General features: G+C 36.7%; 1 protein-coding gene across 1 annotated transcript; it reads left to right on the top strand.

The window, feature by feature from the left end:
* Positions 1-1,520: 1,520 nt before the first annotated feature.
* On the top strand, positions 1,521-25,857 carry LOC123530808 (uncharacterized; the record flags this gene model as incomplete). Its single annotated transcript, XM_053536343.1, has 5 exons — positions 1,521-1,578; positions 7,618-7,730; positions 10,663-10,702; positions 18,931-19,413; positions 23,043-25,857. Coding segments are annotated over 5 exons (1,152 nt in total), but the record flags the coding sequence as incomplete, so codon positions are not given.

The raw sequence follows: 25,857 nt of genomic DNA, 5'->3' as shown, positions 1-25,857 counted from the left end.
TGACATTGTCTGCACAATAGCAGCTTTATTTATGATTTGATTTTTATGAAACTTGCACACAACTTGTATCACCATAAGATCTTGGTTCCTTTCTTGAACTGGCCAGATCCCTTTATAGGTTCCAGAGTTATGGCCCCTGAAAGAGCCAAAATTAGCTAATTTGAAATTGTCTGCACAATAGCAGCTTCATTTATGATTGGAATTTAATCAAACTTGCACAAAACTTGTGTCCCCATAAGATCTCGGTTCCTTTCTTGAACTGGCCAGATCCCTTAATGGGTTCCAGAGTTATGGCCCCTGAAAGGGCCAAAATTAGCTATTTTGACCTTGTCTGCACAATAGCAGCTTCATTTATGATTTGATTTTAACCAAACTTGCACAAAACTTGTATCACCACAAGATCTTGATTCCTTTCTTGAACTGGCCAGATTCCATAATGGGTTCCAGAGTTATGGCCCCTGATAGGGCCAGAATTAGCTATTTTGACCTTGTCTGCACAATAGCAGCTTCATTTATGATTTGAATTTAATCAAACTTGAACAAAAACTTGTGTCACCATAAGATCTTGGTTCCTTTCTTGAACTGGCCAGATCCCATAATGGGTTCTAGAGTTATGGCTCCTGAAAAGGCCAAAATTAGCTATTTTGACTTTGTCTGCACAATAGCAGCTTCATTTATGATTTGATTTTAACCAAACTTGCACACAACTTGTATCACCATAAGATCTCGATTCCTTTTTATACGCCCTAAGAGACGTATTATGTTATCGCCTCGGTGTCCATCTGTCTGTCTGTCTGTTGGTTAGCAATTCCCCTTCCGCTCTGTAACTCTTGAACCCCTTGAAGGATTTCAAAGAAACCTGACACAAATGTTCACCTCGTCGAAACGACGTGCAGAGCACATGTTTCGGATGGCTCACTTCAAGGTCAAGGTCACACTTAGGGGTCAAAGGTCATATGACTTTGTATTGTGTGTATATTGCTCTGCATGTGCGTTGCATTGCAGTGCTCTTGTGTTTATTTGGCAGATCCTTCTTTTGTTCACTTACAATAACTTCTTTTTTAATTACTTCCATTTTATGTTACTATAAATAGCTTATTTAGTAACTTTTTTATTATTGGCCGTAGGGAAAAACCGAGACCACTTTCCTGCGGTACAACATGGATGGTACCTCCAATTTATTGGTGTATTTTGACATATCTGTACCTTTAAAAAAATTTCAACTATATTTTCTCATGATTCTTTTGATTGATCTTGATTATGATTTTTTGACCTTCTTGTCCTTGAGTGCAATGATGACAGCTGAGCGATATAGGGCCATTATGGCCCTCTTGTTGATAGTGTTTCCTCTAGTTTAGTAACTTTTAACAAAACTGTGCAAATACCTGGTTTTTAGCTCCTCGTTAAAAAACTGAGAACCACCATCTTGCTTGAATGCATTTGTGACCAGCTTTTATGATATGACATGCATGATTTGGTGTTAAAGTTCAGTAATATCTCTCATCTAATTTCTTTTGTAGAAAATCATTGCCAGTCGTTTAGGCAGGACCTTTTTAGACAATACTTCTTTAGAAGAAAGTAAGTATTCTGTTATTATACTACTGAAAATAAAGTTTTGTAATAATCTTACGATTAGTTAGGTGGTTGTTGGTCTATTGCATCAAGTTTTTGGAGTGAACTACTTCCACATTTTTAACTCGACTCTTTATTCTACTCACCCTGGTGTCGACGTCGGCGTCACACCTTGGTTAAGTTTTTGCATGCAAGTACATACAGCTATCATTTAAAGGCATATAGCTTTGAAACTTATTTTTCCGTTTTCTAGGTCAATTACCAACCTCACTGGGTCAAGTTCCATAACTCTAACATGTATTTTGAGCAAATTATGCCCCCTTTTGGACTTAGAAAATTCTGGTTTAAGTTTTACATGCAAGTTAACTATCTCCAAAACTAATGCAGGTATTGAATTGAAACTTCACATGTGTCTTCGGGGTTATAAAACTAGTTGATAGCACCATGTCCCATAACTCTGGCCTTCATTTTGGCCAAATTATGCCACCTTTTGGACTTAAAAAATTCTGGTTAAAGTTTTGCGTGCAAGTACATACAGCTATTACTAAAAGGCATATAGATTTGAAACTTATTTTTTCTTTTTCTAGATCAATAACCAACCTCACTGGGTCAAGTTCCATAACTCTGACATGTACTTTGGCCAAATGATGCCCCCTTTTGGACTTAGAAAATCCTGGTTAAAGTTTTACATGCAAGTTACTATCTCCAAAACTAATGCAGATATTGAATTGAAACTTAATATCTGTCTTCGGGGTTATAAAACTAGTTGATAGCATCAAGTCCCATAACTCCGACCTGCATTTTAGCCAAATTATGCACCCTTTTGGACTTAGAAAATCCTGGTTAAAGTTTTGCGTGCAAGTACGTACAGCTTTTACCAAAAGGCATATAGATTTGAAACTTAATTTTTCTTTTTCTAGATCAATTACCAACCTCACTGGGTCAAGTCCCATAACTCTGACATGTATTTTGGGCATATTATGCCCCCTTTTGGACTTAGAAAATCCTGGTTAAAGTTTTACATGCAAAACTAATGCAGATATTGAATTGAAACTTCACATGTGCCTTCAGGGTTATAAAACTAGTTGATAGCATCAGGTCCCATAACTCTGATATGCATTTTGGTCAAATTTTGTCCCCTTTTGAACTTAAAACTCTTTTGATATTTAACATTTTGGGTAATATTTTCCTGCTTCTGGGACAATATTTCGAAAAGTTGAGCTTGGCTGTCTTATGGACAGCTCTTGTTTTTTAGCTCACCTGTCACAAAGTGACAAGATGAGCTTTTGTGATCGCGCGGTGTCAGTCGTCCGTCCGTGCGTCCGTAAACTTTTGCTTGTGACCACTCTAGAGGTCACATTTTTCATGGGATCTTTATGAAAGTTGGTCAGAATGTTCATCTTGATGATATCTAGGTCAACTTCGAAACTGGGTCACGTGCCTTCAAAAACTAGGTCAGTAGGTTTAAAAATAGAAATACCTTGTGACCTCTCTAGAGGCCATATATTTCACAAGATCTTCATGAAAATTGGTCAGAATGTTCACCTTGATGATATCTAGGTCAAGTTCGAAACTGGGTCACGTGCCGTCAAAAACTAGGTCAGTAGGTCTAAAAATAGAAAAACCTTGTGACCTCTCTAGAGGCCATATATTTCACAAGATCTTCATGAAAATTGGTCAGAACGTTCACCTTGATGATATCTAGGTCAAGTTTGAAACTGGGTCACGTGCCGTCAAAAACTAGGTCAGTAGGTCAAATAATAGAAAAACCTTGTGACCTCTCTAAAGGCCATATTTTTCATGGGATCTGTATGAAAGTTGGTCTGAATGTTCATCTTGATGATATCTAGGTCAAGTTCGAAATTGGGTCATGTGCGGTCAAAAACTAGGTCAGTTAGTTGTAAAAATAGAAAAACCTTGTGACCTCTCTAGAGGCCATATATTTCATGAGATCTTCATGAAAATTGGTCAGAATGTTCACCTTGATGATATCTAGGTCAAGTTCGAAAGTGGGTCACGTGCCCTCAAAAACTATGTCAGTAGGTCAAATAATAGAAAAACCTTGTGACCTCTCTAGAGGCCATATTTTTCATGGGATCTGTATGAAAGTTGGTCTGAATGTTCGTCTTGACGATATCTAGGTCAAGTTCGAAAGTGGGTCACGTGCCAACAAAAACTAGGTCAGTAGGTCAAATAATGGAAAAACCTTGTGACCTCTCTAAAGGCCATATTTTTCATGGGATCTGTATGAAAATTGGTCTGAATGTTCATCTTGATGATATCTAGGTCAAATTCGAAACTGGGTCACGTGCGGTCAAAAACTAGGTCAGTAGGTCAAATAATAGAAAAACCTTGTGACCTCTCTAGAGGCCATATTTTTCATGGGATCTGTATGAAAGTTGGTCTGAATGTTCATCTTGATGATATCTAGGTCATGTTTGAAAGTGGGTCACGTGCGGTCAAAAACTAGGTCAGTAGGTCAAATAATGGAAAAACCTTGTGATCTCTCTAAAGGCCATATTTTTCATGGGATCTGTATGAAAATTGGTCTGAATGTTCATCTTGATGATATCTAGGTCAAGTTTGAAACAGGGTCATGTGCGGTCAAAAACTAGGTCAGTAGGTCTAAAAATAGAAAAACCTTTTGACCTCTCTAGAGGCCATACTTGTGAATGGATCTCCATAAAAATTGGTCAGAATGTTCACCTTGATGATATCTAGGTCAAGTTTGAAACTGGGTCACGTGCCTTAAAAAACTAGGTCAGTAGGTCAAATAATAAAAAAACCTTGTGACCTCTCTAGAGGCCATACTTTTAATGGGATCTGTATGAAAGTTGGTCTGAATGTTCATCTTGATGATATCTAGGTCAAGTTTGAAACTGGGTCAACTGGGTCAAAAACTAGGTCAGTAGGTCTAAAATTATTAAAATCTTTTGACCTCTCTAGAGGCCATATTTTTCAATGGATCTTCATGAAAATTGATCTGAATGTTCACCTTGATGATACCTAGGTCAGTTTCGAAACTGGGTCATGTGCGGTCAAAAACTAGGCCAGTAGGTATAAAAATAGAAAAACCATGTGACCTCTCTAGAGGCCATATTTTTCATGAGATCTTCATGAAAATTAGTGAGAATGTTCACCTTGATGATATTTAGGTAAAGTTCAAAACAGGGTCACGTACCTTCGAAAACTAGGTCAATAGGTCAAATAATAGAAAAACCTTGTGACCTCTCTAGAGACCATATTTTTCAATGGATCTTCATGAAAATTGGTCAGAATTTTTATCTTGATAATATCTAGGTCAAGTTCAAAACTGGGTCACATGAGCTCAAAAACTAGGTCACTATGTCAAATAATAGAAAAAACGACGTCAAACTCAAAACTGGGTCATGTGGGAAGAGATGAGCGATTCAGGACCATCATGGTCCTCTTGTTTTACTATAAATAACTTACATGATACCTTTTTGATAATCGGCCAAACTATAGGTTTTTATACATACAAATTTTAATCCAAGTGTTTTGTTATAGCATATTGTATATATAGTGCAATATTGTTTATACATTATTGACAGATATCAGTTCATTATGTTATACTGTAGTAGAGAAAATTAGTTGCCTCCCAGTAGGGGACTTCATTCACTTGTTATACAAAATAACGCTTGTCCGGAGCATTACTTGAAAAGTATTAAGGTCATTTCATTGAAACTTCACAAAATGATAGAGGCCATTGCTGCGAAATGCAGTGTCAAAGAACCATAACTCTACCTTACCTAGTTTTTGAATTGTCTCCCTTTATTATACAAAACAAGGCTTGTCCGGAACATTACTTGAAAAGTATTTATGGCATTTCATTGAAACTTCACAGAATGATAGAGGCCGTCGGCGGAAAGTGCAATGTCAAAGAACCATAACTCTACTTTACCTAGTTTTTGAATTATCTCCCTTTATTATACAAAATAACGCTTGTCCGGAGCATAACTTGAAAAGTATTAAAGGCATTTCATTGAAACTTCACAAAATGATAGAGGCTGTCGGCGGGAAGTGCAGTGTCAAAGAACCATAACTCTACTTTACCTAGTTTTTGAATTATCTCCCTTTATTATACAAAATAACGCTTGTCCGGAGCATTACTTGAAAAGTATTAAAGGCATTTCATTGAAACTTCACTAAATGATAGAGGCCATTGACAGGAAGTGCAGTGTCAAAGAACCATAACTCTACCTTACCCAGTTTTTGAATTATCTCCCTTTATTATACAAAATAAGGCTTGTCCGGAGCATTACTTGAACAGTATTAACGGCATTTCATTGGAACTTCACAAAATGATAGAGACTGTCAATTGACGGGAAGTGCAGTGTCAAAGAACCATAACTCTACTTTACCTAGTTTTTGAATTATCTCCCTTTATTATACAAAATAAGGCTTGTCCAGAGCATTACTTGAAAAGTATTAAAGGCATTTCATTGAAACTTCCAAAAAATGATATAGGCAAAAATTACACTTACTTATATGTCCCTTGCTTTAATTATCTCCCTTTATTCAATTTTCTTCTTTTTATTAGCTCCATTTTTTTTTGGTTTCTAATACGTTATTCCCCATACAGGGTTGTTAATAATTACTTGCAATAGTAATGCATTAAATTAGCATTACTTGGGAAAAGATGGCATTAAATTAGCATTAGCATTACTCATTTTTATCAAAATAATGCATTAAATTAGCATTACATAGGGTGCATTAGCATTAGCATTACCATTACTTTTTGAGAATCATTGCATGTTATTATCACATACACTGTTTTTCATTAAATCATTTTAGTTCACCTAGGTCTAGGTCGTCTACATGAATAGTTAAATATTATACGTGTATGACTTCCTTGTATTATATCTGATTTTTTTCTTTTACCATTACTTTATAAAAAAACAATTAAAAAAAATAAAAATACCTAATGTTGGAAGTACAGCATGCATGAGCATTTAAACTGTTAGAGAAAGTCAAGTACCTGTTTAATGGCTCCCTAACAGCCTAATTTAACATGACATGTAAAAGCTAGCTGCCTTAAACAGGTCTTAAACATCACTATCAATGGCATAGTGTTAATTGATAAAAAGGTGTCAAAAGATAATAGATTCTGTTTGATATTTTGGGTGACAAATCTAATTATGTCACACTTCTATGGCTATTATAAACATGCACCTTGGAGTTGTCCAAGGTTTTAAATGTATTTTTCAAAATCTTTCAGGTGTACATTGAACAGAAGGCAATTATATCATCAGACAGTTTATTAAAATCAAACAAAAATCTATTAGAGAACTGCTATAACCTGTATAAATAACAGCATACATGTGTATTATTTTTTTTCCAGTGATACAAAAAATAATGCCTAAGTAATGCTAAGCATTAGCATTAGCATTACTTACTTTGGCATTAAATTAGCATTATTTTCAATGCTAAAATTGTGGCATTAATCATTACTTGGCATTATTTGAAAAAAATAATGCATTACTAATGCATTACCATTAGCATTAGCATTACTACAACCCTGTCCCCATATTGGGATAAGCACATGCATCAGGGAGCATCATTCTGTTTTACCGATTCCTTGTATTCAAACTTAAAATAGTTGTTCCACGTAATTAGCCACATGATATTACACAGGGTGCATTACTCTTGCAAAAATATTCCATGAATTATGTCTTCTACTTAGTTAATGTTTTGATACGCTTTCACCCTATCACTGATATTACTAAACACATCTAACTCGGACTTCAACTATTGTTCAATATAGTTATACACATTGGAGTCATTAAACTCACAAGTGGTTGCTTCGGCTTCCTCAGATGTGATCTATTTCACTACCCAGCATCGAAATCCTGTGAAAGCTCTTGTTTTTATCTGTATTAATAGCGTTATAGCTTAGGCGTGTCCCTTTAAGAAAGTACTTTTAATGGTAGCTATGGTTAATATAATACGAAATTTTATACAAGTAACATGTTTGTTATTTTAATATTTGTATAATACCATCTTTAAAGAATATCTTTATTTCAGATTCTGGAGAAGGAATCACTACTGTGAAGATAAAGGGGGGAGAAACAGTTTCTGAAACAGACATAAAATATGGATCATTAGTGGAACAATTGGATCCTGTACCGACTGCATCGGTAATTATTGCTATGACACTTTCTGAAACAGATGTCACTTTAATCTGTTTGTAGATCTGATGGATCAGTATTCTGTCACAGAGTTTGTAGCTATTATTATACCATGTCAAAGTATGTAGAGGTTGTTTTGGAGTCCAGCATGTCAGTCTGCCCACTCCATATCTTCTTAACCATTTGGAAGATTTTCATAAAACTCAATTATTTACCACATCGAGACGGTATGCAGAGTGTACTGTGCTGGCCCATGTTCACAAAACATTATCAGTCTCAGCTGAGTTTGATATGGAAACTTTATTTGTCATTTATATCTAAATAGCATGTTTAAGACTAAAATTTAAGTTAATAACTATTTTCAAGTTGCCATTCCATATTGATGGTCACTTTCAGCATGAAATTTAACCTTCAAGTGTTAGTAAAATTGATACTGAAATTTCAAACTCAAACTCAGCTGAGATAGAAAAATGTTTTGTGAACACAGGGCCAGGTCACTAGGTAAAAGGGTAAAGGTAACATTAATTTTGGAGGTCATATGTCATCTAGCTTAACTTTGTGTCCTCTCCATACCCTCTAAACTGCTGGGAAACCTTACTAGGGGCATTGAATTCATCATGTGAGGAAGCCATCCAGCTGGCTTATGGAAGGTCGGTGGTTCTACCAAGTTGCCTGCAGGTGATGAAATAATGCATGGAGGGGCACGTAGGGTCTTCCTCCACCATCAAAGCTGGAAAGTCGCCATATCAAAAATAAATATGCATAAAGGCCTTACAAGTGTATGTCTTATGTCAAAGGTATTTGACCTTTAGTCATGAATCTTTATAGGATTGTTATTCACCATGTCAAGTTTGGGATTTCTCTTAGCTAGACCAGAGTTATGGGTCTTGACTTAGAAAATATTCAAAAAGGGCCTAGACATTTATGTCACATGTATCAAAATGTTTTTGACCAAAAGTCATGAAACATGAGAGAATTGTTATATAGCTTGTGGAGTTGTGCACCTGGGGCTTTGTTTAAAAACTGTTTAAACCAGCTCGAGACTCACTTGAGTGATCTAAGGCCATCATGTCCCTCTTGTTTATGTAAACTGGTATCTTATTTATCATATGAAGAAGGATCATAAGAAGGAAAATTCTGTGACTTTTATGTTGAAGTGAAATTGTTGCTCCTTTTTTAGCTCACCTGTCACATAGTGATAAGGTGAGCTTTTGTGATCACCCTTCGTCCGTCGTCCGTCGTCAGTCCGTGCGTCCGTGCGTGCGTCCGTCCGTCAACAATTTCTTGTCTGCACGATAGTGGTTTCATTTATGATTTTATTTTAACCAAACTTGCACATAACTTGTATTACCGTAAGATCTCGGTTCCTTTCTTGAACTGGCCAGATCCCATTATGGGTTCCAGAGTTATGGCCCCTGAAAGGGCCAAAATCAGCTATTTTGACCTTGTCTGCACAATAGCAGCTTTATTTATGATTTGATTTTTACCAAACTGGCACACATCTTGTATCACCATAAGATCTTGGTTCCTTTCTTGAACTGGCCAGATCCCATTATGGGTTCCAGAGTTATGGCCCCTGAAAGGGCCAAAATCAGCTATTTTGACCTTGTCTGCACAATAGCAGCCTTATTTATGATTTGATTTTTACCAAATTGGCACACAACTTGTATCACCATAAGATCTTGGTTCCTTTCTTGAACTGACCAGATCCCATAATGGGTTCCAGAGTTATGGCCCCTGAAAGGGCCAAAATTAGCTATTTTGACCTTGTTTGCACAATAGCAATTTCATTTATGATTTGATTTTAACCAAACTTGCACACAACTTGTATAACCACAAGAATCTTGGTTCCTTTCTTGAACTGGCCAGATTCCATCATGGGTTCCAGTTTATGGCCCCTTAAAGGTCCAAAATTAGCTATTTTGGCTTTTGCAGCCATATAGAGTCTTCATTTATGGTTTTATTTGATACAAACTTCTAAAATATCTTCAACAACAATAAATCTTGGATTCCATGACAAATTAGATCCAATCGTAAGTTCCAGAGTTATTTTATATCTGATTACCTCCCCTGATTGTAGTCAAAATGGATTTATATCAGTAAGTACTTATAGGACTTATTTGAAATTTCATTGTTGTCTTTTAGTTGGACTGAGCCAATCAAAGTAGATAACTATGGACTGATTTTATGTCAAATTACCTCCCTTTATTCAAATTAAAATGGGTATATCTCCGTAACTATGAAGATACTGATCTGAAATTTCATTTATGTCAACAGATTTATTGGCAGTTTCTTCTTTTGATCACTTACAATAATTTTCTTTTAATTACTTCCCTTTTACGTTAATATAAATAGCTTATTTTAGTAACTTTTTTACTATTGGCCGTAGGGAAAAATCGAGACCAGTTTTCTATGGTACAACATGGATGGTACCTCCAATTTTTAGGTGTATTTTGACATATCTGTACCTTGTAAGAATTTTTTTTTCTTTTTGGTTAGATTTCTTCCCTTTGTTGTTCCTGTCCTTTGAACTTAGATATTTTTTCTGAGGACCTTCTTGTCCTCAAGTGCAATGATAACAGGTGGGCGATATAGGGCCATCATGGCCCTCTTGTTTACTTCTTTATGTTAAGGTCTTCATTGATTTAACATTTTAGTGATAAGGCTCATGAAAAGTTGGGCTTTGCTAGCCTCTCACATCTCTCATTTTAGATTATGGTGCATAAATGTAACTTACCTCAAGTTAGTTGTTAAACTTAGTGGCAAGTTAATCTTTATAGCAGACCTTATTACAATTTTGAAAAATGTTCACCCTGGTCCAATTAAGCCATTAATTTTGTCTTACATTTATGTCGTAGTTATACAAAAATCATTGGCACCATGTGTTTAAGAGCATATTACTTAAGCAGCTCTGTTACAGTTTTTTTTACTTATTTTGTAGGCAGATTTAGTCTCCATTGCTCCAAAGGAAACATCTGAAGGTAAGTACGATTTCAGTGTTTATTAGCTTACCTTAGCACGAAGTGCTCAAGGGTGAGCTTTTGTGGTCACTGATTGTCCGGCGGCGTCCGACCATCCATCGTCCGTCAACACCTCCGAGCTTTAACCACCAGTCCAATTTTGATGAAACTTCACAGGAATGTTCCTTGCATGATCCTCATTAAAAATTAATCAAAGAAATACATTCCATACAGAACTCTGGTTGCCATGGTAACCGAAAGGAAAAATCTTCTTGTCCAAAACCACGGTAGCTAGGGCTTTGATATTTGGTGTTTGGCATCATCTAATGGTCCTTTACCAAGTTTGTTCAAATTATCCCCCTAGGGTCAAATATGGCCCCGCCCTACAGGGGTCACATGGTTTACATAGTTTTATATAGGGCAAACTTTGAAAATCTTCTTGTCCAAAACCACAGGGTCTAGGGCTTTGATATTTGGTATGTAACATCATCTAGTGGTCCACCAAGATTGTTCAAATTATCCCCCTAGGGTCAAATATGGCCCCGTCCTGGGTCAAATGGTTTATAGAGACTTACATAGGGAAAAAACTTTGAAAATCTTCTTGTCAAAAACCACAGGGTCTAGGGCTTTGATATTTGGTATGTGACATCATCTAGTGGTCCTCTAACAAGATTGTTCCAATTATGCCAGGTCAAGTTTTACATAGACTTGTATAGGAGAAAACTTTAAAAATCTTCTTGTCTTAAACCACAAGACCTAGGCCTTTGATATTTGGTCTGTAGCATTGCCTGGTGGTCCTCTTCCAAGATTATTCAATTTATTACCCAGGGGTGAAAAGAGGCCCCACCCCGGGGGTCCCAATTTTACATAGACTTATATAGGAAAAAAACTTTAAAAATCTTCTTGTCTGAAACCCGAAGACCTAGGCCTTTGATGTTTGGTTTGTAGCATTGCCTTATGGTCCTCTACCAAAAGTTTTCAAATTATTACCCTAGGGTGAAAAGAGGCCCCACCCCAGGGGTCCCAAGTTTTACATAGACTTATATAGGATTTAAAAAAAAAAAATCTTCTTGTCTGAAAGTTCAAGGCCTAGGCCTTTGATACTTGTTATGTAGCATTGCCTAGTGGTTCTCTAACAAGAATGTTCAAATTATACCCCTGGGGTGAAAAGAGGCCCTTCCCCGGGGGTCACTTGTTATATGTGTTATATAGGAAAAAATACTTTAAACATTTTCTGATCATATTTCCTAGACTGTTTTATTATAATTACCTGATGACCCCAAGTAATTAGGGGTCACTTGACTTTGACCTTGATCTACTGACCTACTTTTTTGTTTTTATCCCCCGACGAAAGTCGGAGGGATATAGTTTTGGCGTTGTCTTTCCGTCCTTCCGTCCATCCGTCCGTCCGTCCGGAGCCATATCTAGGAAATGGTTGGGAATATTTATTTGAAACTTCATGTACATGTTCACCACTATGTGTTCTTGCGGCCCATCAAGTTTCAGTCGGATTGCCTAAGTAACACCAGAGTTATGGCCCTTAGAAGTTTCTAGTGTTAACTATATAGGGTACTATAAATATGGCAATTTCTGCATCATAACTTTTGATATATTTGACCTAGAACTATGAAACTTAAACAGAATTTAGATCACCATAATGTGGTTGTGTACACACAATTTCATTCGGATTTATGTGTAAATTAAGAGTTATTGCCCTTTAATTGTATAAAAATCCACATATTTGTACATAACAAACTTACCATTTGGTAGAATTTCATTAAATTTCTTTCATTCTTTTCCATGAACATTTATTGTAAACATGTGAAGTTGTGTACCCACACCCCCTTACCTTGATCACACACCTCCCCCCCCACCCCCCCCCCCCCCAAAAAAAAAAAAAATCATTCCTTATTTTAGATTTTTTTCAAACAAACTTCATATACATGTTCACCACTATGAGGTTATGGGGCCCATCAAGTTTCAGACAGATTGCCCAAGTAACACCAGAGTTATGGCCCTTAGAAGTTTCTTGTGTTAACTAATTTATAGGGTACTATAGATCTATAGATATGGCAATTTCTGCATCATAACTTTTGATATATTTGACCTAGAACTATGAAACTTTAACAGAATTTAGAGCACTATAATGTGGTTGTGCACAGACAATTTTGTACGGATTTCTTTTGTAACTTCAGAGTTATTGCCCTTTAATTGTCTAAAAATCCACATATTTGTACATAACAAACTTACCATTTGGCAGAATTTCATTAAATTTCTTTCATTCTTTTCTGTGAACATTTATTATAAACATGTGAAGTTGCGCACCCACACCTGGTCACCCACTTGCCTTGGTCACACTTCCACCCCCCCCCCCCCACCCACCCACCCAAAAAAAAAAAATAAATTTTTTTTTTCATTTCTTATTTTAGATTTTTTCAAACCTTCCAAGTTGTACCATTTCCCCCACCTCACTTCTCCACCCAGTCATGCCCACCACTGATCATGCATCCTCTGCCCCCCCCCCCCCCTAACTTCACCCTTTTACCCTATTTATAATCAACATGTGAAATTTTGTTTCCTCTCACGTTCCCCTGCACCCCCACCCCGTAAAAAAATAAATATATACATATATGTATATACATATAGATATATATATTTCCATTCCTTTTTTTTTTTTTAAATGTTCAAACCTTCAACATATTAAGTTGTGACTGCACAAACCTTGCCCTCAGCCATGTTCAAGATATCTTACCTGTGTTCTCTTAAGGACATCTGTTCTTTTAAATGTACTTGTTAAACAGCAACACCTGGTGCCAAACCACTCAAAGACAATATTTCGTTCCAGTGAAACTTCAAGCTCACATTTCAATTAACTGCATTTAATTTTAAAAGCTAAGCTTATTACAGTAAGCATATCCCATTCAAAATAAATTCTTTAGTCAGGATCAAAGTATCATACATTTAATATGTACTCTTTAATTAAACATTTGTTTTCTGTTAAATTGATTTTGACTAATGAAATTATTTGCTTCTTATTAACATCCTTAACTTTTTGCTGGATATATCTTTTTGCCATTCCTCACCACAAACCCTTTCGGCTGGGGATACCAATTCATCGAATTTGCTTGTTTAAGATAGAGCCTTGAAATTTGGATGACATTTACAGTTTTGCACACCGATCTTAAAACTGACTTTCGGTGACCATGAATGTGACCTACTGACCTACTTTCTTAATATTTTAGCATCAGTTTGACATTTAAAACATGTAGCTCATATTACTCAGGTGAGCGATCCAGGGTCATCATGACCCTCTTGTATTTTGTTAACATTCCATTTCATCCAACAAAGAAAATGAAATAGGTAAAATGAAAACCAGATAATTTGATTCAGTTATGATTGCCGAGTGGTTAAAGTCGCTGACTTCAAATCACTTGCCCCTCAGTGATGTGGGTTCGAGCCTCACTCGGGGCGTTGAATTCTTCATGTGAGGAAGCCATCCAGCTGTCTTACGGAAGGTCGGTGGTTCTACCCAGGTGCAGGATATGGGAAAAGAGGAATTGTCAGAACACCTTTATGTAGATATATGAGAAATGCAATTTTGTAATTTTAAGACTGTATTATATGTAATACAGATGTTAGAAAATGTGAAATGTTAATTAAGATATCAAAGTTATACAGGTTTACATGTACTATATATTGATTTATATATGTTGTCACATGTTTGACATTGTGGGAGTGAAATAAAGCCATTACATAAATTTGATAATAAACTACTGTAATAAAGCTTTTACGTTGACGTCGTTTAAAGTATCGGAGTCCTTGGTCATATTAACTTGTTTATAATAGTTAAAGAAAGTACATGTAGATTTTTTTGTTTCGGCTTGAAAAGCTTACATGTAATAAAAAGAATATTACATTTGTGCCTTTCCACATTGAATCCACACTTGTTGAGTAAAATTGAAAAAAAGCTTGGTAGAGCCTCGCATATTATTATTTTATTCAACTTGTTTAATAAATTTGATATGAAAAGACACTCGTGTAATATCCTCTATTTATGTAGAACGAGCAACCGATTTTGAAATAATTTCACACAAATGCTACTTGTGTGACCCTCTATCAAGATTATTCTTATAAAAGCATTGTCAAAAAACTGATACATTGTTATCATATTACAGTATAAAAACACACACATTTCAGATGCAACTGATGGGAGAATATCTCAGAAGGTTTCCTTTTCTCGTTCTTTAGGAATAGATACTGTCTTGTAGATGATGATAAGAACTTTCAGTTTTGACATACTTCTGCAACAGCTATTATATTGACCAATTTTTAGCTCACCTGAGCACGAAGTGCTTAAAGGTGAGCTTTTGTGATCGCTCTGTGTCTGTCGTCATCAATAATTTGACTGTTAACACTCTAGAGGTCACAATTTGGGCCCAATCTTAATGAAATTTGGTCAGAATGTTACAATTAATAAAATCTTGGACGAGTTTGATATTGGGTCATCTGGGTTCAAAAACTAGGTCACCAGGTCAAATCAAAGGAAAAGCTTGTTAACACTCTAGAGGCCACATTTATGACTGTATCTTCATGAAACATTGTCAGATTGTTAATCTTGATGATCTTTAGGTCAAGTTCGAATCTGGGTCAGGTGGGGTAAAAAACTAGGTCACCAGGTCAAATCAAAGGAAAAGCTTGTTAACACTCTAGAGGCCACATTTATGACTGTATCTTCATGAAACATTGTCAGAATGTTAATTTTGATGATCTTTAGATCAAGTTCGAATCTGGGTCAGGTGGGGTAAAAAACTAGGTCACCAGGTCAAATCATAGGAAAAACTTATTAACACTCTAGATGCCACATTTACGACTGTATCTTCATGAAACTTGGTGAGAATGTTAATCTTGATGATCTTTAGGTCAGGTTTTAATCTAGGTTAAGTGGAGTTAGAAACTAGGTCACCAGGTCAAATCAAAGATAAGGCTTGTTAACACTCTAGAGGCCACATTTATGACTATATGTTAATGAAACTTGGTCAGAATGTTAATCTTGATGATCTTTAGGTCAAGGTCAAATCTGGGTCAGGTGGGTTTAATAACTAGGTCACCAGGTAAGATCAAATGTAAAGCTTGTTAACACTCTAGAGGCCACATTTATGACTGTATATCTGTGAAACTTGGTCAGAATGTTAATCTTGATGATCTTTTGGTCAAGTTTAAATCTGGGTCAGGTGGGGTCAAAAACTAGGTCACCAGGTCAAATCAAAGGAAAAGCTAGTTAACACTCTAGAGGCCACATTTATGACCATACTATAATGAAACTTGGTCAGGATGTTAATCTTGATGATCTTTAGGTCAAGTTTAAATCTGGGTCAGGTGGGGTCAAAAACAAGGTCACCAGGTCAAATCAAAGGAAAAACTTGTTAACCCTCTAGAGGCCACATTTATGACTGTATCTTCATGAAACTTGGTCAGAATGTTAACCTTGATGATCGTTATGTCAAGTTCAAATCTGGGTCATGTGGAATGTAACCTACTTTTTTTTTAAGATACAAACTTGAAATTTGGATGACATTTACAGTTTTGCATACCGATCTTAAAACTGACTTTCAGTGACCATAAATATAACTTACTGACCTACTTTCTTAATATTTTAGCATCAGTTTGACATTTGAAACATGTAGCTCATATTACTCATATGAGCACTCCAGGGTCATCAGCGTCATCATGTCTGAGAGTGCACAATTTCATTTTGGGTCAAATGTCCAGATCTCTGTTATTTTTGGCCACTGATGCCATTAGACAGGGTCACGCTATATTAAGAGTCGTTATATAGGGAATTCCAATGGTTGAACCAGGTGATCATTCTAAGCAGGGTCGCGTATACAGTTGAACTTCAATGGCTCGAACTCGGATCTTTCGAACACCCGGGATCGCTCGAACTCTTCGCCCGGTCCCGAATTTATTCCTCCTTTATTCTATATAGTTCTACCTCGGATCGCTCGAACTTCGAAAATTCGAACTCTCGAACTCATTTGGTGGTTCCCTCGGCTCAATTACAGTGATAATTACATCTATTTAGTCGAACAGACAATTTCCCGCTGGAATGGCTTGTGTTTACAAAGTTTTTCACACCTCTGTCTGACGTTCGCCAAGCTTTCCCTTTAACCGGCGCGTGCGTAATTTTCACACGCTTATGTAATTAGCGTCGGTATAGGACAAACAAATTAAAGAAAGTTACTTTCGTTCACAGCAATGCTTTAATGGGCTTTGATTAATACGAATAAAATTATTTAAAATGATTGAGCAATGTTTGTCTTTATTTTTATGCCCCCGAAGGGAGGCATATAGTTTTTGAACCGTCGGTCTGTCAGTCTGTCGGTCTGTCAGTCTGTCAGTCTGTCCGCAATTTTCGTGTCCGGTCCATATCTTTGTTATCGATGGATGGATTTTCAAATAACTTGGCATGAATGTGTACCACAGTAAGACGACGTGTCACGCGCAAGACCCAGGTCCGTAGCTCAAAGGTCAAGGTCACACTTCGACATTAAAGGATAGTGCATTGATGGGCGTGTCCGGTGCATATCTTTGTCATCGATGGATGGATTTTCAAATAACTTGGCATGAATGTGTACCACAGTAAGACGACGTGTCGCGCGCAAGACCCAGGTCCGTAGCTCAAAGGTCAAGGTCACACTTAGACGTTAAAGGATAGTGCATTGATGGGCGTGTCCGGTCCATATCTTTGTGAACCATGGATGGATTTTCAAATAACTTGGCATGAATGTGTACCACAGTAAGACGACGTGTCGCGCGCAAGACCCAGGTCCGTAGCTCAAAGGTCAAGGTCACACTTAGACGTTAAAGGATAGTGCATTGATGGGCGTGTCCGGTCCATATCTTTGTCATCCATGGATGGATTTTCAAATAACTTGGCACGAATGTGTACCATAGTAAGACGACATGTCGTGCGCAAGACCCAGGTCCGTAGCTCAAAGGTCAAGGTCACACTTAGACGTTAAAGGTCATTTTTCATGATAGTGCATTGATAGGCATGTCCAGTCCATATCTTTGTCATTCATGCATGGATTTTAAAATAACTACGCATGAATGTGTGACACAGTAAGACGACGTGTCGCGCGCAAGACCCAGCTCCGTAGGTCAAAGGTCCTAAACTCTAACATCGGCCATAACTACTCATTCAAAGTGCCATCGGGGGCATATGTCATCCTATGGAGACAGCTCTTGTTTCTGCATAAAAACGGGAGATCCGATGTCAACTTTCATACTGCTTTAGCTTGGCTGAACAACTTAGTAAAGGACCCGGAAATGGGGGGATAGCTAAGTCGGCTACTGGAAAGCAAGGAACAACACGAAAATTAGATCCAAAAACTTTAGAAAAAAATATAACGCCATCATCGAATGTGAAAAAGGTCTGAAATCAAAAACAGAAATCGCTAAAATATTTGATGTTCCAAAAAACACACTCTCTGGCTGGATAAAAAAAGTCAGAGTCGATCAAAGAGGGTTATGCTAAATTTGGTCGGTATTGCGAGTAAACTGACTTATGCCCTATTTCATGTGTCTATTTATAGCCTATGTCTACATGTGACGTCATTTAGTACTGTTCTTAAATATTTCTGTGTAAATGTCTGTGAATTAATTGTTTGTGTTTTAACGTGTTTATATTTGATAATATTTATACTGGACTATGATTCATAAAGGTTTGCTATTCATGTCTTTCTATTTGATGCTGTCTTCACCAAATTCTTATAATTATATTAGTGTTTTATCTGTGTTTTTTCATATCTACTTTCTATTTTGTCATGTTTGAAAATAAATAATAAAGAATATTTCAGCGTTCGTTTTTTATTTATCAGATCATCGTATCATACACACATTTAGGTACAATATGACAATATATTACGATGTAAGGTTTGTAACTCATCATGCCCACGAATTCCCCAATTCAAAATGGCCGCCATTTGGATGGCTGGAACAACGGAAAACTCGAACTAATTTCCATGGGACCCTCGAGTTCGAGCCATTGAAGTTCGACTGTATATAGGTATACAGGTGACTGCTAATGCAAGTTGGACTGTACATTGCAACCTCTGTAGTGCAACAGCACTGAAATTTCACACATATTACAGCTGTATTAAAGGATATTTTTCTAAGAAATTGATATAGAGGTAAACATTGGCTTTTGTTGTAGTGGTGCCATAGCTAGAGGTTATACTGTATTTCAGTTGAAACCGCTGCAGAGGGAACTACAAATGAAGAAGAATGTTTAGATCTGCAACAGCCTAAAAGAGATAGAAAGCAGTTTGAACATTACATTAAAAGTCACATTGACCACGATGCTTTCAGCTGGCGAATAATCGAAGGAGTAGCAGAGTTTGTTGTATTAAGTTTGCATGTTCTTTTTGGAACTAATAGAATTAAAGAAATTCAAAATGAAGGAGGGGATGTCGAGAATTTAAAACATCTTGATGTTTGCTGCCAGCTTTACCAGTTCCTATGGGAATGTAAATGCGGAGTTAACCTCCTGTACAATGGGAAAAAGGTTGGAGAAGCTAAACGTGCGCTTTATAAACAGGGAGAGCAAGGGGATTATTCAGCAGCTGTAATGGATAGAAGTGGTTTTGAGATAGCCCTTGTCAAAATGGACCATGAAGAGGAAGTAAGCATTGACTTTGCTGACTCGATAGCTGATCAGTGGAACAAACTTGGTAAGAACTTATTAATTTTAGGAGAGTTATAATTGTAAATACCGTTTGTGTTAACGCATAAGAGACACATAATAACAAAACCTACATAGAGCATATCTTGGTTAAATGTGATAATGAGCTCATATAATACTAGAGTTCTTGTGCCTCTTCAAAGAAGGAGGGGTATATTGTTTTGCAGATGCCGGTCGGTCCATCCATCCCTCAGTCGGTATGTCGGTCGGTCCGTAGACAAATCGGTTTCCGGATAATAACTCAAGAACGCTTGGGCCTAGGATCATGAAAGATGATAGGGAGGTTGGTCATGACCAGCAGATGACCGTATTGATTTTGAGGTCAGTAGGTCAAAGGTCAAGGTGACCCAGATCAGTTAAACGGTTTCCGGATGATAACTCAAGAACGCTTGGGTCTAGGATCATGAGAGTTGATGGGGAGGTTGGTCATGACTAGTAGATGACCCCTATTGATTTTGAGGTCAGTAAGTCAAAGGTCAAGGTCACAGTAACCCAGAACAGTTAAACCGTTTCTGGACGATAACTTAAGAAAGCTTGGGCCTAGGATCACGAAACTTAATAGGGAGGTTGATTATGACCAGCAGATGACCCCTATTGATTTTGAGGTCAGTAGGTTAAAGGTCAAGTTCACAGTGACCTGGAACAGTAGAACTTTTTTTGCCAAATAACTAGAGAATGCTTTGGTCTAAGATCACATTTGATACTGAGGTCACTTATGACTGGTAATTGACCCATAATTATTGATTTGAGGTCAGTACGTCAAACGTCCAGTGCACAGTGACCAAATAATTTCTGTTCCTTGTGCAATTACTGAATGCATTAAGGGGGGCATTTGGTATTATACGAGCTCTTGTTGTCCTTGAATTACATGTAGTTATTGTTGTTACACTTTGTTAGCTTTTACACCACAGAAGTTTTGCATGTAAGTAGATTTTTAAGCAACAACTGAACTGTACACATTTCTCTTCTTATGATATGACTTCACAGGCCAGGTTCCATATAGCTTGTTTACTGTTAACAAAATCATGGCACCATTTTACTTAGAATTTCTTGTGAGTTTTGCATGTAAGCAAGTTCCTGAAAATTTAATGGATAAATTGCTGTCAAATACTGCAAACAAGTTATTGACTTCTTAGGCTAAGTTAAATATAGCTTATAATTTTTCAAAACTTTGCTGCTTTTAAACTAAATGTTACTTGGTGAAAGTAAATTTCTCAGCAACTACATACAGAATGCCTTAAAATTCCACACATGTCTTTGGTATGTGATCCCACTGGTCAGGTACCATAACTCTTGCTTATATTTTATCAAAATTATGTCCCTATTACCAGCATAGAAATATTGATGGAAGTTTAGCATGTAAGCTCAAGTTTTTAAACAGCTACTGGATGGAATGTTTTCAAACTCCACATGAGTCCTTGGCATCAAGAAATGACTAGTATATTCAACAACACTGGCTTACAGAATTTGACAGAGCAAGATCTGTCACTATGACTTATATTTTAACAGAATTTAGTCCCTTTTTATGCCCCCATAGTTTTTGAACCGTCTGTCGGTCTATCAGTCTGTCAGTCTGTCCTCAATTTTCGTGTCCGGTCCATATCTTTGTCATCCATGGATGGATTTTCAAATAACTTGCCAAGAATGTGTACCACAGTAAGACGATGTGTCGCGCACAAGACCCAGGTCCGTAGCTCAAAGGTCAAGGCCACAGTTAGACGTTAAAGGTCATTTTTCATGTAGTGCATTGATGGGCGTGTCCGGTCTGTATCTTTGTCATCCATGGATGGATTTTCAAATAACTTGGCCTGAATGTGTACCACAGTAAGACAACGTGTCACGCGCAAGACCCAGGTCCGTAGCTCAAAGGTCAAGGTCACACTTAGACGTTAAAGGTCATTTTTCATGATAGTGCATTGATGGGTGTGTCCGGTCCATATCTTTGTCATCCATGGATGGATTTTCAAGTAACTACGCATAAATGTGTGGCACAGTAAGACGACGTGTCGCGCGCAAGACCCAGGTCTGTAGCTCAAAGGTCAAGGTCACACTTAGACGTTAAAGGTCATATTTCATGATAGTGCATTGATGGGCGTGTCCGGTCCATATCTTTGTCATTCATGCATGGATTTTAAAATAACTACGCATGAATGTGTGGCACAGTAAGACGACGTGTCGCGCGCAAGACCTAGGTCCGTAGGTCAAAGGTCCTAAACTCTAACATCGGCCATAACTATTCATTCAAAGTGCCATCGGGGGCATGTGTCATCCTATGGAGACAGCTCTTGTTATCTTTAGAACATATTTTTAAATATTTATGTCCCTTTTTATACTTAGAAAACTTTGTTAAATGCTTTCATATTCTAATTTGTACTTTGTAGAAGGGTATGATAACATTTCCAAATAGTAAAGCACACATTGTCATTTGACAGCTCTTGTTGCTTTTCAGTATTTCACATTGCTTTTTGTCATACATTAAAATTACAGTTCTTGTGTCTCTGTCTCTTATAAGCCCTACAGAAGAAGTTTTGGGGCTATATTGGAATTACTTTGTCCTGTCCATCTGTCCCTCCATGCTAGCATTTAGGGTAATACATATGCTGTCTAAAATGTGAGGAGGCAGCCTAAGTATTTTATGTTGAGATGGTTACTACACAACCAGAATTTATTCCTTATATTTATAGTACTGTTTACTTCTTTTTTCACATTGATTTATTTAGTTCAATGTTTCATACTTTTAAAGTAATAGATCCCTGAAATGACAAAATCATCAACTAACAGAGACTGTTGGAAAAGCAATATTAATATTCCAATGTTTTATCATAGCAGGTACATCTTTCAAATCTGTCAGGTTTTGTGTCCAGAGCATAACTTAAAAATCATTCAAGGTATTGATATCAAACTTGACATATAGGTATGTGGTGATTAGCTGATGTGGAGAGCGTATGAAGTTGGTCAATAGGTCAAAGGTCAAGGTCACAAATTGAGTTCATATATCAAATCTGTCCTTTGTGTACAGAGCACAACTTCAAAACTGTTCAAGGTATTGACTTTAAACTTGGCATGTATGTGGGTTGTGATGAGTCAACTGCCCCCCCCCCCCCCCCACTTGAAAAAAATATCACTTGGTTTCTTGTGTGTTAGTATTCCAGCAATGCTGCAGCATAAAACACCCCAATCCCTACCTACTGCCACATTACCGCTCCCGCTACTCCCCTTCAACACACACACAAAAAAGTCATTTAGTTTTTTGTGCCTTTGTATTCCATCACTGCTGCCGCACAAAACACTCCAACCTCCACTCTTTACCACATTACTGCCCCCTCAGACACACACCCCCAAAAAAATTCTTTAATTCAACTTACTCCTGTGATATAGAGTATCGGGCATATATTGCCCCGCTTTGCGGAATTCTTATTATATTTTTTCCCACACTTTATAAATACTCCTTTGAAAGAAGAGGGAGAGATGCTTTTCAGATTACTGTGAAATGAAGGAAGAAACTTGTCCAGGGTAATTAGCCAAAGATAATTATAAGGCAGTTGTAAATAGAATGCATTTTATGATTTTAAGCAATTTAATACCATTCCTTTTAAAAACTGTATCATTTTGTTGCAGGCATGGGAACTCAGCTAGTATTCAAAGGAAGATACAAGAATTACCATGACATACCACTTGACACGGAAGTATATAAAATGGGTCCCAAGACAGGTCTTACAAAAGGAAAAATTACTAAGAAGAATGAACCATACAAGTTGTTGAATGGGGTATTGCTGCTGTTCAATCAGGTTGAGGTTCAATGGGAAAATGTTCCATTTTCAGAACCAGGGGATTCAGGATCTATGGTATTCTCTGTAGAAAAAGAGGAGATGATATCAATTGGAATTGTAACGGGTGGTAAAAGAGAAAAGAAAATAAGTATTGTAACACCAATAAGTGAGATAATGGAATACATCAGAGAAAAGAACAAAGGAAAATACTATAGGCTAAAACAGTTTATGCTGAAAATGGATGGAAGAAATTTAACAAAAATAATTACTGACAAAATAAAGAAAAGAATGCTACCTAGGTCATAGCTGGGTCTGTGTTTCTGAAGAAATATTGCCTTCCTGTTATAAAAAAGGCTCCATTTTATATAAAATGGATCACATTAGTTTTTTTCATTAGTATTTTCTTAGGAAAACTTTAATACACACAGAAGGAGAAGTTGATGGGGTAGTTCTTTATACTGATACACATTTTCACCACTTAAAACTTAAAATTAATATGGTTGTTGAAGAACACTTAATATATTTTTGACAGTTTTTAAATGATAAAAATCTTGAAATCCTGTTAAAAATGTTCTCAGTATCAGACAAGTAAAATTGTGCCAACATTGAGGTGCTTGAAAAAATTATTAACATCCTTTTGTGAAGTGTTCACTATCGTACAGAGATTGTTAACCTTTAGCTTGCTGCCGGCAATTGTTCTGTCTTTGCAACCAGTGCAGACCAAAATCTGTGCAGGCTGATCAGTCTGCATTGTTCGCTATTCAGTCAGTAAATTTCCATTAAATACCCCTTCGAATAATAAAAGGTACTGCCCAAATTGAATGATGGATCAGTCCATTTTAGAAATTTTTCAGGGTAAAGGTTAATGGTGATCATTGCCATTATCTGTATGTCTACCAAAGTTGTTCGAACGGTTCCGCTTGGTTGCACAAAGTGACCCCAAAGTAGAAAAATGTTCAAACAACATCTCCTAAACCAATGGTCCAATTTTGAAATAATTTCACACAAATAGTCCTTATGTCACCCTCTACCAAGATTGATCAAATTATATCGATTCGTCTAAAAACATGGCCTCCAGAGGGCGTAGTCACTTTTCCCTGTATGTATAGACAAGATACAATATTTTGATCTAACTAGAAACCATAACATTTTTAAACCATGACATATTTCTATAGGCTCATAGAGTGATCTAATAGCTAAGATTTTTTAGCTCGACTATACGAAGTATAAGGAGAGCTATCCTACTCGCCCCGGCGTCGGCGTCTTTCCGCGTCCCCACCTTGGTTAAAGTTTTGGTGCACTTTCCCTTTTTTCAACTTATCTCTGTAATTACTTGACGCATTTGATTCAAACTTGAAATACTTATTCCTCATCATCATCCACATCATCTGACATAAGGGCCATAACTCTGGCACCAATATTTCATGAATTATCCCCCCTTATCACGTAGATTTTCAGGTTAAAGTTTTGATGCACTTTCACTCTATCTCTGTTATTACTGAATGGATTTGATTCAAACTTAAAATAGTTGTTCAACATCATCACCCACATCATATGACACAAGGTGCATAACTCTGGCACCATTTTTTCATGAATTATTCCCCCTTTTTACTTAGAATTTCAGGTTAAAGTTTTGGTGCACTTTCACTCTACCTCTGTTATTACAAAATGGATTTGATTCAAACTTAAAATAGTTGTTCAGCATCATCACCCACATCATATGACACAAGATGCATAACTCTGGCACAATTTTTCATGAATTATTCCCCTTTTTACTTAGAATTTCAGGTTAAAGTTTTATGCACTTTCACTCTATCTCTGTTATTACTGAATGGATCTGATTCAAACTTAAACAATTGTTCAACATCATTACCCTTATCACATGACACAAGGTGCATAACTCTGGGACCAATTTTTCATGAATTATTTCCCCTTTTTACTTAGAATTTTAGGTTAAAGTTTTGATGCACTTTCACTCTGTCTCTGTTATTACTGAATGGATTTGATTCAAACTTAAAATAGTTGTTCAACATCATCACCCACACCATATGACACAAGGTGCATAACTCTGGCACCATTATTTAATGAATTATGCCCCTTTTTGCTTAGGATATACTTATATAGTGTTTTGATACATTTTATCTTTACCTCTCTTATTACTTTAAGTTGATATTTTTGACATAGACACAGGCTATTGTGCAATATCTTCATCCACAATTGGAGTCATTAAACACTCCAGTGACAGCTCTAGTTTCCTCAGATATGCCCAGTTTCACTATCCAGCATCGAAATAGTCGAGCACGCTGTCTCCTGTGACAGCTCTTGTTTATTTTGCTCCTCATCCCTTTAGGTCAGAAACATGGTTTTGAGTTTACAATTTTCTAATGAGAGAAATCTTTATAGTGACTTGTAGAAGGTTAGTGTAACTTTCCAGTTTGACAGAAATTGGCTAATGCGGCCTTGGCTCTTTCATAATCATTTAAGAGAAAAGTTATAAAACTTGTGTTGATAAGATTTAAGGTAAGACTCGTCAAAAGCAAAGAACAATGAATACATATTTTTGTTGACTTTACATAGATTTTAAGTGTGCTTTACTAATATGTGCCATTTACTTAAAGTTGTGCAATATATATATTTTCCTGCCATAATAAATTTTTAGTTCA

The sequence above is a fragment of the Mercenaria mercenaria genome, unplaced genomic scaffold, assembly GCF_021730395.1.
Source record: "Mercenaria mercenaria strain notata unplaced genomic scaffold, MADL_Memer_1 contig_930, whole genome shotgun sequence".
NCBI lineage: Eukaryota > Metazoa > Mollusca > Bivalvia > Venerida > Veneridae > Mercenaria > Mercenaria mercenaria.
Note: the sequence above shows the minus strand (reverse complement) of the source record. Positions and strands in the feature narration are given on the sequence as shown.